At 35.0% G+C, this 15,934-nt stretch overlaps 1 protein-coding gene across 5 annotated transcripts in view; it reads right to left on the reverse strand.

The window, feature by feature from the left end:
* ARHGAP29 (Rho GTPase activating protein 29) overlaps positions 1–15,934 on the reverse strand; it is a 67,027-nt gene that overhangs the window by 10,669 nt on the left and 40,424 nt on the right. For all 5 annotated transcript variants that reach the window (XM_086717603.1, XM_086717600.1, XM_086717602.1 and 2 more), the window contains 5 exons: positions 5,218–5,375; positions 4,564–4,703; positions 3,972–4,076; positions 1,659–1,757; positions 268–407 (listed from right to left, as the gene is read on the reverse strand). In XM_086717603.1, the coding sequence (XP_086573729.1) occupies positions 268–407; positions 1,659–1,757; positions 3,972–4,076; positions 4,564–4,703; positions 5,218–5,375 (642 nt within the window). The remainder of the gene's footprint in view (positions 1–267; positions 408–1,658; positions 1,758–3,971; positions 4,077–4,563; positions 4,704–5,217; positions 5,376–15,934) is intronic.

A 15,934-nucleotide genomic window follows, 5' to 3' on the forward strand; every position in this document is an offset into this window, starting at 1 on the left:
TAACAGTTAAAACATGGTTCACTCACTTTAAAGCTGTGAACAACAGAGCAAACTAGGCAGAGTGGTAACATAACAAAAACGAGTTTAAAAGGTAGTGGTGTTTGAAATACACTCAATATCTGAATGAAATATAAAATTACAGAAAGTACACTATAGTTTAATTTCTTAAAAATATACCTGCAAGAGATCTCAATCAATAAAATTAGCAACAAAAAAGTATACAGAAAAGAGCATAAAGGAGCTAATGTAATTCCAGAAATGTCTTACCTCTTCACATTCAACACCTTGGAATACTACAATGCCTTCACAATCCCTACATTTTGTGGGGGACCTTAATTTTCGAAACTTGTGAGTGAGAGCTGCCTTTGACATCAATGTTTTCTTAAATGTTCCAAGGGAGTTGGGTCCTTGAAACAGAGATAAATTAGTATAAGAATTATAAAATGGTATAAAAATTGTAACACACAATACTAAGTTTTAAAAAATCTTTAGACCTTGTAATAATTCATGCATTACAAAAAGCTGTTAATTTGAGTCTGTAACATCAAAATAAACATTCAATTTATAGATCTCTTCAAGGTAAACATTTATTAAATATTTGAGCAATGGGTAAAAATCATGACCAAACCAGTAAGATACTTCTAATATAGCATGGCATAATGTTTTCAGAATCAGTAATTCTACACTGTTATTAATATACTCTTTATAGCACCTGGAAGGGTATTATAGAGGTGGCATTACATTCTTAGAAAATGCCCCTATAAAAGCTTGAAAGAAAGAAAACTAGCTGTATGAAACCAGTTTGTCAGTATTATTTGCATTGAAGATAAAGCTACTCTTCTTTTTTTTTTTAATGTTTTTATTTATTTTTGAGACAGAGAGAGACAGAGCATGAGCAGGGGAGGGGCAGAGAGAGAGGGAGACACAGAATTCAAAGCAGGCTCCAGGCTCTGAGCTGTCAGCACAGAACCCAACGCAGGGCTGGAACTCATGGACTGCGAGATCATGACCTGAGCTGAAGTCGGACGCTTAACCGAATGGGCCACCCAGGCACCCCAAGCTACTTATTCTTAATTCATTATAAAATTACAGATAATACTAGCTAGTTCTGTATCAATACCCTACCAGAGGTCAGATGTTCCATATTATTTTAGTTAATGATGCCCAAAAAGGTATATCAAGTTTTCAAATGTGCAAAACTTATTTATATGAGTCTAATTCAAGTCATTAAGGTAACTGATATCTCTTGTATCTGTCAACCTCTATAACTTTCCTTGTCCTCAAGAATGTATTTACTTTTTCTGCCTAGCTTCTTCCACTATTTCTTTTAAAGAGACTTTTTCTGAGTTTCTCATGCATTGCAACCTTTTAACAGTTCGGTCACTGTATTTGATTTATAAAAGATCAAAATAACTAGCCTATTTTGGCATCAAATACATTTTAGAGTTAGTTTTGTTGCTTATTCTTTTATTTTTATTTGTAACATTTCACTAGTACGTTATTAACCCATACTTTACATAATTTTGGAGGATATATTTAAGTCATTATAATGTCTCTTAACACACAGCAAAGTAATTCTTTATACTATTTTCCTAATATCATGCAGTGCTGCTGACTCAAAGGGTTTAGAGGGTACATGATTCACATTAAAGCAATACCAGCTTCTGAAGGGGAAGGTGGCTCTCTCTCATCTAAATCATCGGCAGAAGACATGGTTCCACTGGATGGAGTTCGTGGAAGTTTTCGATGAAAGTCTCCTAAAAGAAAATTGTGAATACAATCACCTGACCAATGTAGAATTTAAGAAATGGGTAATGACAATATTTTTGGAATAACACAATCATACTATTCTGCTCAAGAGAACAAACAGAAATAGAAAAAGCTGCTTCCATTCGCAGACTTTGGATATAGGGAATTATGATATTTATTACTAGGAACAACAGAAAATTCAACCAAACCTGACTTTTCCAAATAAATTTAAAATTGAGGAATCATACATTCCAGTAAGACGTTACTGCCAACTTCTGATAGTAAGTGTTAGACACTGTATGCTTTATAAGGGCAAGGAATACTGGCACAATGGTAAATTGTTATTAAATACTCGTTGAATTGAGTTACAAAGAAATGTATACAGTGTAACCTAAAGCTGTCTAAAACATACAAACATCTATGATTACAGCAACACAACAGTAAGATCACATTAATGTTGCCCAGGAAGATGGGAGAATGGGAAGCAGGAATAAAGATCCCTGGCAGGGAGGTAAGAACACAGGACACAAGCCACGTCAGCAAAGGACACTGTGCAGGTATCAGAGCAGCTGGACTAGGTAACGAGGATTATCTGCTCCCTGCTGATATTACAAAGAGGGCGATATCTAAGTGGAAGATTTCACTCACCTCAAGGCCTTAACGATCTTAGGGCTGAGAGATGACTTAAACCAACATCTTTCCCTCCAAAAGATTCCTTTCAAAATATGTTTAAGAGATACGTGGTCATCTAGTTTTTGTTTTGAATGTGTTCTTACCGACTGAGAAATCATGGGGTCACATGTTCTATTCAGAACGATTCCAACTGTAAAATGGTTTCCTTACATTTTTGAGCAGCAGTCTGCCCGCTTATGAAACCCAGCCTCTGGTCACACTTCTCCCTAAAGGAGCAGACAAGCCCTGTCCCTGTAATCTCTTCACACTCCAATATGTGAGGACAGCTGTCATGTCCCCAGGTTTCCTCATTCCCAGGTCAGGCATCCCTAGGTCTTTACCATTTATCTTGTGACTAGTTTACAAATTTTTGTCTTTATCACATGAAGTCTTATAGGATTCCAAATAATTTAGGGTGTGCCCTAGTTTGGGTCTTAATTTCTGGGGATAGCTACAACCATCTTGTGTTTACAAAGCTAATTAGAAATATCTAGTTAAGTATTTAGGCTCTTATCTCCGGGGTGCCGCCTGAATGGAGCTAGTTTTAAAGGAAGACACAAAGTAAGCCTACAAACCCCAATGCTGCATAGAAGTTATTTCTAAATTTAAACTCAAGAGATGTATTTATATGAATAAAATTTCTGTAATATGTAGAACACTATAAAAAATATCTTGGACTTTTGAGGTAGGCTAAATCTTATAATATATCTCCCACAGTGCCAAGGATCCTAGGAGAAGGGCCAGGAAGAATAGGACTAGAGCAGTCTTTGGTAAAAGAGTGGAGGAGAAAGAATGTCAAAGTAAGAATCTCATGGGTTTGAAGTAAAAATCTCATGGGTTCAAACGCCACCTTCTTTTCCTGTTAGCTGTATTACCTATGGCTTATCTTCGTTAAAGCCACTAAAGCAGAGTTCAGAATATCTATCCTGCCTCTCTAAGGAGCATGGAATTCTCTTTATCAAAGTACCTTTTAAGGTGCATTTATAAAAATTAAGTAACTATAGGCACAAAAAGTGGTGTTAACTATATTGTTCATCTTAGCAATTAACTACAAAGCAATCTAAAAAATACAGTTATGTTCACAGAATAGTATACTATAGAAGATATGGTATGAAATAAATACAGCTATTCACATCAACATGAATCTTAAAAAAAAAGATGAAAGAAGTCACACACAAAAAATAGTATATAATTCCATCTGTATAACATTCCAAAGAGGGAAAAGCTCAAGTAGATACAGGCACTAGCACATTTAAAATAGCTACAGAATTATTAACAAAATTCAGGATGATGGCTTATTCTGGTGGGCAACAGGGCAAGGTTTTCAAGGAGGTGTCCACAGGGCCCTTCTCATATACTGATAATATTTTATTTCTTATAGGCTGGGTGGTGAACACATGAGGATCTGTTTATTTTTCTTTAAACTGTGCGTGTATATATACACACTCCTCTAGGACACAGTTCCTTATAAAAATAGTGTAGTTAAAATATATCCCCCTAAAAGGAGTATTTCATTGAATTTTCTCTGCTAGACTTAAATACTTACGTACCTGGACTTATAGATTCAGAATCCAGAGATCTAGATTCACTGCTTCCACCAGTGCTCTCAGAGTCACTAAACATCCCAAATGTCCATGACCTTATAAAAGAAGGACCTTCAAGAAAAGAATATTTAAAGTCAAACTTGGCTACAGAAGGATTTCATCAGGCAAAATACTGACATTACAGAAATGAGACAAGTCAAATTCCTTTAGCAGTGATCAACCATTGACTTTAAGATAGTTGCAGTGTGGGATGCCTGGGTGGCTCAGTGGGTTAAGCATCCAACTTCATCTGAGGTGATGATGTCACAGTTCATGAGTTCGAGCCCTGGATCTGGCTCTCTGCTGTCAGTGCAGAACCCGCTTTGGATCCTCTGTCTCCCTCTCTCTCTGCTTCTCCCTCACTCACACACTCTCTCAAAAATAAAGATTAAAAAAAAAAAAAAAAAAGAGCCACAGTGCTTACAACTTTGACTAAGGTCTCACAGAGTTATAATTCAAGGCCTGATTTTTAAACTTCAGAGCTGCAACTCATTTAATAATCACATTTAAATAATTTGATCTTTCATAAATTAGAGCTCCCTTTAATGTTAAACGCTACCTGTTACATCAGCACTATTGGAGCATCTGTCCTCTTCAATCTTACTAGAGGGGTCAGCAAGGCGCACTACATCTTCTAACGAGTCGCTGGGTCCATATCCAGAAGTGTGAAGACTATTTGTTAACTGCTTATTTACATTCCTAAGAAAAACCCAAATAAAATTCATCATTTAGGAGAATAACTAATTAAGAGCGTATTTTATTCTATTTTCAGAAAAATCTGTTGATTTAATGAAGAGTAATTAAACTAAGTGAATATCAAGAATAAACATTATAAGGGTTCAGCTTCTTAAAGGAGATGCGAAAAAAATTTATTAATCACTTGAACTTGTTACAGCTGAAACATGGAAAAGAGGAGCAAAAGTATAGTTAATAATTCGTGTCATGGTTAAACGTTTCTAGTATAACCACTGCAGAAAATGGAGGTTGTTAAAAGTGTGGGCATTCAAAATTGACATGGTTTGCCACTCTCAGAGGATGTCTAAATCTCAAAGAACTGAGCCTTGTGTCAAACTGAAAAGCTTTAGTCTTACATGAGTTACATCGGGATATTAAAAAAATTCAGAAATTCTGCTGTTAGAAAAGACACCAACTTATACCAGATAGAAACTTATTTTATCTTTTGAAATAATTTCATCTATACATTAATTCTCACCCATCAACTTTTTCTTCTTCAGTTGAATTTGTGGCCTTGACAAACTCACTGTACTCCTGGCCTGGGTCATAGAGTTTGGCGCTATCACAGAGAGACTGTAAATTGCTTGCAAGGGAGGCTGCCTGTAGGTGTTGCATCTGGAAGAGGTTAACTGTTACCTATGGTCACAGAGACAAAAGGCAAAATAACTTATGCTATCCAGAATGCCTTGTAAATATACATTTATTTCAAGTGCCAGCACCAAGAAAAAGGCCACACTGGGAAGCATACAACACTGAACATCATCGTGAGCATATTATGTTGCCTGACTTTGGGCAAGGTCTAGAAAAAACAAACAAACAGATTTAATCCAACATCTAGAAGTAATCATTGCCGCAAAACTGTCTTTAAACTGCAAAGTTCAAATCTTTTTTGTCCCCCAGTCTGCTCCCTGAGTCAGGAACTTAAGTCCTTTTCTTCTGGATCCTCTATGGTAGCACAGTGTCCTAAATGCTTTGTAAAGGGGAAATGACCAAATGAACAGTAATAGAAAGTGTCATTAGCCAAAGTCATCCTGTAATTCTGCACATTTTCTGGTATTGCTCACTCAAACATATACGACTTCCAACTCCATGCCCAGCTTTCATCACCTACATCAAATTTTTAGTTATTCCAGGGTACATGGATTAGAGCAAATGTTTATGACAGCTATTCAACTAGAATTTACCTTAATTTCAAATAAGGGAAAAAGTTTCTCTCATATAAATTAGTAATAAATCTAAAATAAATTTAGTTCAGTGTAATTTTCTACCCTGTATCTTTTTAAAGATAAATTTTTCTTAAATGTACTTTAAAACAAAACAAAAAACAAAGCAAAACAAAACAAAACAATTCTTGTTCTAATTCTTTTCACTCTTCAAAGCCCATTGATTTGCTTAGGTCTTTAATGACTGACCTGGTCATTTCTCCTTCCTCTCAGTCATGTAATTATGGTCTTTATCCCATAACCTTCAACACTTCATAATTCAAGACAATTTTAGATATTCAGAAGTAATCCTTGATGTCCATGATATAACTTACAATTTTTCTGGGATATAATGTCATTTCTGTATCTTCTCTAAGATAGTGAGAGAACCTGTCTAGCATCTTTGTATCTCAAATAATTTGTCTTTTCTTGCAATCTCTAAAAAATGCGGTATGTCCTAGGGTGAAAATAAAATTTTTTAAAAAACAATTTGAGAGATGGTGTTGAAAAATAAGTCACCCAAGTTCCCAAGTTCTGCTTTTGATGGAGGAGAAGAGAACATAAAGAAATATGAGAAAGTCATGGTTCTTCCTAGAAAATAATATCTATATTCAAGAACTGAATGTTGGATTTGGTATATGTTTGGATCTGCATGTGAATAAATGCTAGTCAGAACAACTAAAATTGATCAACTAAATTGGTTCCAAAGAACTCTAGTCAATAAGAAATTTTTTCACAAATATATACACAGAACACCTTTATTATAACTGTCTCTATACATTACATGCTGTAGAGATTTTTGTAAGTTTGGGGATTTGTCCAAATTTGAGAGACTTTAACCTCAAAGTCTACTTCATACACTGATAGGTATTGCTCTCCAATTTTTCAGATGGGTTAATTCTCTCTTCCTAAATATATGCTACACTCTTTGAGAGCATATAACTGACTTAAATTTCTTTTATATACATAGTGGGCATTAATAAATACATACATGCTATATACAAAATTAAGTAACCTCTTATTTACATCAAATTAAAGGAAATCATAATTGTTGGATCACCAAATAGCATTTTTTAAGAGGTATGTAGACAAATAAGATTATAGTTTGTGAAAGAGCTTAAAACCATGCTGTACGAAAAAAATCTGATTTGCGGGTGTTTAGTCTGAAAAAAAAAAAAAAAACATCCAGGAAAGGAAGATAACAATTATCTTTAAATATTTAAAGTGTTATTCTGTAGAAGAGGGAGTATATCACAATATAGTATGACCTGAAAAGGCCACAAGAAAACATTTTTTTCACTCAGTAGAAACATTATATTAGTTTTGGAGCTGTCACACCCAGGCTAAATAATCATTCAGCAAGACAGCACGGTATTTAAGAGCACAGGTTCTGAAGTCATTCAACCAAGTTCTATCCTAGCTTTACAACTTACATGCTGGGTGACCTTGATCAAGTTATTTGTAACCTCTCTAAGCAAATGCTTCAAAAAAAAAAAAAGTTAATGTGCAAATGAATCATATGGGGGATTCTGTTCAAAATGCAGATTCAGATTCCGAAAGTCTGAACTGAAACCTAAAATTCTGCATTCCTCACAGGTTCCCAACGTCATGAGAATGGGACTGGACCAAGGACTGCATTTGGAGAAGAAAGGTTTTCTAAACTTTAGTTTCTTTCCCAGTGAGACGGAGCTAAAAAACAGTTATATTTACTTAATGGAATTGTGTGAGAATTAAATGAGTTAATGTAGGCCAGGAACTTAATACACTGGCAGGTGCATACTCAATTTTAGCTATCATTAGCTATTGTCTGAGGTGAAAAGGACTCTTCAAATGTAAAGGGTTGGCCTAAGTGACTCATAAGGTAATTTTGATTCCTGGGATTTTATAATTCTTTTACATCATTTTGTTAAAATTGACTCTATAAGTTAATCACATATTAATTGGAATTTGGTAAATGAATGAGATACAATTTTAAATACTCAGGAACATTTTATGGAGAGTTTCTGATTCAAATGGAATAGGCTCAATGCTCCCAGTCTCCCACCAAATTCTCAACTATCTGAAAATGCTGAAAAGTAAACAGTAGCAGGCAGATTGTAGAAAGGAACCACAGGTGTGCGTGGGTGGCTAGGTCGGTTGAGTGCCCAACTCCTGATTTCGACTCAGGTCGTGATCTCACAGTTGTGGGACTGAGCCCGGTATCTGGCTCTGTGCTGAGCATGGAGCCTGCTTGAGATTCTCATTCTCTCTCCATCACCCCCCACCCCCGCCTCTCTCCCTCGCTATCTCCCCCTTCTGCCCCTTTCCTGCTCACGTTATCTCTGTCTCTCTCAAAATAAAGAAATAAACATTAAGAGAAGAAAACTACTAACCAAGGTATGAGCAGTCCAGTGCTATGCTTCCTGTATTTCTTTTGCTACTTGTTTCCCAGCCAATACTGAACTCCTATTCAAAGACATGTGACTGAAAGAGTGGGGGGAAACCTTCTGGTTTCTTTTGTATGTTTGTTTTCTCTTGTCCCCCAGCCCCAAAGCAAGTTCCAAGCACAAAGACGCAGTGCTGTAGCAGTGGTGGCAGTAGCAGCTGAGCAGACATCTAAAACTTGGAGAGGAATTCTCTATGATCAGATAAACTGTGATCTGAAGAGGGAGGGGTCTGAAATACCTGTTGTTTTTTGTCTTTATCCTTTTCCTACTTGACCCTCACAGCAGCAGAGTAGGCCTACTAGGTTTCAGAGCTAGAAAACCTGGAAGGGATTCCTTAGGAGCTGTGAAGTGAACCTAACTAGGTAGATCAAATGCTTGCTGAAATTTTTTAACAATAAACATTCAGTATAGGTTATAAAGTCACATAAGGTAATACTGGAAAGTGCAGGATATTATCCAAAATTACTTGTTAGAAGAACCAGGAAATCTCAATTGACAAGAGAAAAGACAATAAACAGACACTAACCCTGAGATGACTCAGGTATTGGATTATTAGATAAAGACGTTAAAGCAACTATTATGACAGTTTAAGTACAGGCAAACAATCTTGAAATATGGTAAGACTGAAGTCTCAGCAGAGAAATGGAAGATATTAAAAAATAAAAATTTACTACTGAAAAATATAGTAATCCAAACAAAAAAATTTACTATTTTGCCTGTATAGGAAAATGGAGATAACAAAGGGAAGAGTCTGTGAACTCAATGACAGATCCAATAGAACAACAATCAAGATAAAAAAGAGGGGTGCCCGGGGTAGCTAAGTTGGTTAAGCATCCAACTTTGGCTCAGGTCATGATCTCAAGGTTTGTGGGTTCGAGTCCAACGTTGGGCTCTGCGCTGACAGCTTACAGCCTGGAGCCTGCTTCAGATTCTGTGTTTCCCTCTCTCTGTCCCTCCCCCACACCTGCTCTGTCTCTCTCTGTCTCTGGATAATAAATGTTAAAAAAAAGAGAAAGAAAAAAGATTAGGAAAAAAAAAAAAGATCCTCCAGCCCCTTAGGATAATAACAAAGGTCTAAAATTTGAGTCACTGAAGTCTCAGAGAAGAGGAGAAAGGGCTACAAAAAAAAAATTTGAAGAAACAATAGCTGACAACCTCCCAAATATTCCAAGAGTCAAACTTGTAGATTCAAAAAGTTCAGGGAACCTAAAAGAGAACAACTTCAACAAAATTCACACTCAAATGAGTGTTGTTTCAAAATGCTGAAAACCAAAGACAAAGAAAACACCTTGCAAGCAAAAAACAAAACCCCCCCAAAAACATTCCATATAGAGGGAGCAATAATTCAAATGACTATGGATTTCTCAAAGTATATAGATGTAGCATACATGTATCAACTACAACCCAAAGCAAGTAAAAGGGACTTACAGTGGGACTACGTGCTTTCTACATTCTACTTGAAGTGGTAAAAATATTAGTTCTAAGCAGAAGAAAGTTTTTATAAACATGTCCCTACAGCAACCATTAAAAAAAAATTGTATAAAGCAATATAGTCAAAAACCCAATAAATCTAAATGTGGATAACAAATTAATTAAAATGTAAATGAGCATTTTAGGTAAATTAAAATATAACTCTAGGGGCACGTGTGTGGCTCAGTCAGTTAAGTGTCTGATTTTGGCTCAGGTAATGATCTGAAGGTTCATGAGTTCGAGCCCCACATTGGGCTCTCTGATGTCAGCATGGAGCCTGCTTCAGATCCTCTGTCTCCCTCCCTTTGCCCCTCCCCTCCTTGCTCTCTCTCTCTCAAAATTAAATAAACATTTAAAAATATATATAATTGTAATACCTAAATAAAAATAGATTAAATCTGTAATATAGATTAGCTGTAATTCTAAAAAATTATCAATTTATCCAATATAAGGCAACAAAATGGAAACAAAGGGAAACATTAAGGTATAAACAGAAAAAAAGAGTAGGCCTAAATTTGAACATACATTTCCATTAAATAGAATGGCCTAAATATTTCACTTAAAAGACACAGATTATCAACAGATTAAAAAAAAAAAAAGACTGAACTATATGTTATATAAGAAATTCACTTTAAATATAATGAAACATAAGATAAAAACAGGGAGGCAAATGATAAGAGACCCTTAAATACAGATAACGAACCAAGGGTTGCTGGAGGGGAGGTGGGTGGTGGGATGGGTTAAATGGGTGATGGACATTAAGAAGGGCACTTTACAGAATGAGTGCTGGGTATCATATGTAAGAGATGAATCACTGGGTTCTGCTCCTGAGGTCAAGACTACACTGCATGTTAATGAACTTGAATTTAAATAAATAGATAAATAAAATGATAAAACTAAAACTAGAAGAATGTAAAAAGATATACCATGATAAAAATTGCTAAAAGAAAATTGAAATACTTATATCAGTATTAAATAAAGTAGACTAAAAAATAAAATAAAAATTACCAGGATAAAAAGAAACATTTTGTAAGGATAAAAGGATTAATTTACCAAGAATATGTAACAATCATTAATGCACAAGCAACTGAGTTTCAAAATACATAAAGCAAAAACTGATACAACTAAAAATATACAATATGTTGAAGACTTCAAAACTCCTTTCTCTGAACAAACTGATGGTTACCAAAAGGGAGGTGAGTGGGGGTTGGGTTAAATAGATGATGGGGATTAAGGAGGGCACTTGTTGTGATGAGTATACTTATTGTATGGAAGTGTTGAATCACTACATTATACACCCGAACCTAATATTACACTGTATGTTAACTAGTGAATTTAAATAAAAATTTAGGGGCTCCTGGGTTAAACATCTGACTCTTAACTTCAGCTCAGGTCATAATCTCACAGTTTGTGGGTTTGAGCCCTGGGTAGGGCTCTGCACTTGGGGTTCTCTCTCTCTCCCTCTCTGTCCCTTCCCTACCCTATATTCTTACCCCTATAGAATAAATAGCACCATAAACCAACAACAACCAATTGACATAAAATACCCGAGGCAACAAAAGCAGAATACATACACATTTTTAAAAATATATGCATGGAACATTCACCAAGACAGACCATATCCTGAATCATAAAACAAACCACAATAAATCTAAGAAAATTGAAATTATACAAAATATTTCTCTCATTATAACACAATTAAACTAGAAATCAGTATCAGGAATATATCCAGAAAATCCTTAAACACTTGGAAATTAAACAATCAACTTCTACATTTCCCATAGGTCAAAGATGAAGTCTCAAGGGAAATTAGGAAATATTTTGTAATGTACAAAAATAGAGCCATAAAATTCAAAATTTGTGGGATGTAAGCATTACTTAGAAATCTAAATACTTAAATATTTGTATTAAAAAAGTACAGAGGTCTCAAAGAACAATCTAAGCTTCCACCTCTAAAAAAGAAGAGCTAAAAGAAACTAAGATGAAAAGCAAAATAAACCCAAAGCAAGCAAAAATAAATGAAATTTTAAAAAGAACAATAGAGAAACCAATGAAATTAAAAGCTAGCTCTGGGATGCCTGGGTGGCTCAGTCAATTAATCATCAGACTCGATTTCAGCTCAGGTCATTATCTCATGGTTCAAGCCCCACATCAAGCTCTGTGCTGACAGAGAACACTTGGGATTCTCTCTCTCCGCCCCCTCCCCCATGTGGCCCTGTGCACTCGCATGTGCTGTACTTTCTCTCAAAAATTAATAAACATTTTAAAATAAATTAAAAACAAATAAATAAAAGCTAGTTTTCTGAAAAGGTGAATCAAAATGATAAACCTCTAGCCAGACTAACCAGAGGGAAAGAAAGAAAGCACAATTACCAGTATCAGGAATCAAAGGATATCACTACAGCCTATTGAGACACTGAAAGTTTATAGAAAACCTATGAACAACTGTTTGCACATAAATTACACAACTGAGGTAAAAGGGACTGATTACATGAAAGCCACAAACTACCAAAAATCACCCCAAAAGAAATAATTAACTCAAATAGGCCTATATCAAAATAAATTGAATACATAATTCCAAAAAAACGGGGCACCTAGATGGCTCAGTCAGATGGCATCTGAATCTTGGTTTCGGCTCAGGTCATGATCTCACAGTTTGTGAGTTTGAGCCCCACATTGGGCTTAGCGCTGACAGCACAGAGCCTGCTTGGAATTCTTTCTCTCCCTTTGTCTCTGCCCCTCCCCTGCTCACTCTCTGTCTCTCTCTTAAAATAAATAAACTTAAAAAAAAAAAAAAAGAAAGAAAGAAAGAAAGAAAGAAAGAAGAAAGAAAAGAAAAACCTTCCAAAAATGAAAACCCTAAGCCCATTTGCTTTCACCAGAGAATGCCACCAAACAATTGAAGAAATTAACACCAGTTTCTCTTCCAGAAAACTGATAAGAAGGAACACTTCCCCATTCATTTTATAAGACCAGAATTACCCTGATATAAAACCAGATTAAAAAAAAACAATAGCAAGATACCAATGTCTTTCATTAACAGAGAAGAAAAAGAAAAAAATACTCAACAAAATACTAACCAAATTGAATCCAGCAACATATAAAAAGAACAATGTATAACAACCAAAAGCAGCTTATCCAGGAATAAAAGACTAGAAATCAACACTCAACTATTAATATAATCCATCATATTAACAGACTACAAAAGAAAAACTGTGTTATCACATCAAATGATGCAAAAAAATCATTTGATAAAATCATCTCTTTTTTTAAAAAACAAAGACACAATTATAAATGTTTATAATAATTTAATTAGCAAACATTGCATATTTAAGTTTTGTAAATTGTATTTATACATGATTTGTTCTAAATATGTTCCTCTCCCATATTTAGGTGTACATGAAATAGTATATAAAGGTACCTATAAAAGAATTTAGAAAATATATACACATATATTAAATACATACTATAGCAGACAGATTTGCTAGTTTATGCTGTAATAAAAAACAATCCCAAAATTCTCAACAGTTAAAAAAAATTCTCTCTTCATGATAAAACTCTCTGCAAATTAGAAAAAGGGAAATTCCTTACCCTGATAAAGGGCATCATCAAAAGACCTATAAGCTATTATATTTAATGGTGAAAGACTAAATGCTTTGCCCTTAAAATCTAGAATAGGACAAAGATATCTTCTGTCACAGCCACAGTCAGTGCAAAAAAGAAAAAGAAATAAAAGGAATACAGACTGGAAATGAAGAAATAAAACTGTCCCTATTAGTAGATAATATGATTTTCTATGTAGAAAAGCCCAATGTTTCTACAAAAAAAGTTCTAGGACTTATTTCAGCAAGGTTGCAAGATTCAAGATCAATACACAAAAATCACTTGTATTTCTGAATACTAACAATGAACAATTGAAATCTGAAATTAAAGAAATGTGTATGCATAGATACATACACATAAATTATATGTGGTATGTATTTAATCTATTTATTTATTTGTACCAATCACATTCACAATAGCCGCCCAAATACATACATCCATACCTAGGTTTAAATCTAACAAAACATGTGGAAAACCTTTATGCTGAAAACTATAAAATTCTGATTAAAAAAATACCATGTTTCTAAATAAGTGGAGAGACATACTCTCTTCATGGATTGAACAACTCTATATATATTTAAGATGCTACATATACAGTCAATTCTTCCTATCTGATCTAAGGTTTAACACAATTCCAATTAAAATACTAGCAGGCTTTGTTTATAGATACAGACAAGCTGATTCCAACATTTTTATGGGCAAAGAATCTTAAATACTCACAACAATTCTAAAAAAGAATAAAGTTGAAGACTCACACTACCTGATTTTAAGACTTGATATAAAACAGTAATCAACATAGTAGAATTTGGGCCAAAGGAAAGGTACATATATCCATGGAACAAAATAGGGAGTCTAGAAACTGACCTATAAAAATTCGGTCAATTGATTTTTCACAAAGACGCAAAGGCAAATCATTGGAGATGGCTCAATGTTTTCAACAAATGGTACTGAAACAAGTGGACACCTGTATTAATGCTTTTCATTTTCCATATTTTATAATGTTTTGATATCTTAAAAAGCTTGCTGGCTGGGGAGAGTCTGCTCCTCCCAGGGCTAACCAATTCTTAGCCCAGGGGTAGAGGGTGGAGGGGGCACATCTTTCATATACAACCTGAACAACCTCATTAACTAACTCTCACACACCAAGTCGATATTTTCTCCTGCTCTGAATCATCCCAGGGCTAGGTACAAGCAACTAGAGACCACCCCTATATCCCAAAGCACACTGGACTTATTCAAGCTAACCAATCCTATACTGCTTATCCTGATGTACCTTGCTTTTCCCTTGAAAACCCAATAAAGGCTATGTACTCAGCTTTCCCCTCACTCCTGCCTCTGCTTCACCAAACCTGGCACTTCTGTGACCCTGTGTGGCACAGCATGTTCCCTTCTCTCGGGAAATGGAAGTAAGCAGTTCATCTTTCAATAACATTGACCTCTCCATGTCAGCATTCAGTCATTTCCATAAATTAAAACCCCACGGGTATAATTTTAATACATCTATATGCAAAAAAATACACCTCGATCTATACTTCATGCCTTATATAAAAATTAAGTCAAAACAGATCATATATCAATGTCGAACTATAAAATTTTTAGGAGAAAACATAGGAGAGAAGTTTTTGTGACCTTTAGTTGGGTGAAACACTCTTAGATATAATGCCCAAAGCATGACCCATAAAAGAAATTCCTAAGTTAGACTCCATCAAAATTAAAACCCTTTGTTCCCTGAAAGAAACTGATATATGAATAAAGTTTCAGACTGGAAGACAAAATATGCAAACCCAACAATAAGAAAACAAACTCAAGTTTTAAAAACTGGCAAAATAGAGATTGCAAATAAGTCCTTGAAAAGATGCTCAGTATCATTAGTCACTCCAGAAATATAAATTAAAACAACTACCACTACACACGTATTAGAACAGTTAAGATATAAAAACAACAACTGACAAGTGTTGTGAAGGATGCAGAACTACCGGAACTCTCGTATATTACTGGTTAGAACGAAAAATGTTATGGTCATTCTGGAAAACAATTTGGCAATTTCTTGTAACGTTAAACAGACATTTACCATACCATCCAGTAATCTCGCTCCTAGGTACTTACCCTAGAAATATGAAAACTTATGTTCACACAAAAACCTGTAAACAAATATTCATAGCAGCTCTATATTCACAATCACCCAAAACTCGAAACAACACAAATGTCCAACTGATAAATGCATAAACACTGTGGTACACTCATGTAACGGAATACTATTCAGCAATAAAAAGAAATGAACTATTGATCCATGCATAGCACTGCTGAATCTCAAAGACATTATGCTGAGGAAAAGAAGCCAGTCTCCAAGTTACATGCTATAGGATTCCATTTATATGACACTCTGGAAAAGACCCACCTATGAACACAGAGCACAGGTCAATATTTGCCAGGGGTCAGGGTTGGGTAGACAGTCTGACTACAAAGGGGCACCATGAGCAAAATTTTTTGGAGT

The sequence above is a fragment of the Puma concolor genome, chromosome C1 (genome assembly GCF_028749965.1).
Source record: "Puma concolor isolate L17-30 chromosome C1, mPumCon1.1.hap2, whole genome shotgun sequence".
In the NCBI taxonomy this organism is placed as follows: Eukaryota; Metazoa; Chordata; class Mammalia; order Carnivora; family Felidae; genus Puma; species Puma concolor.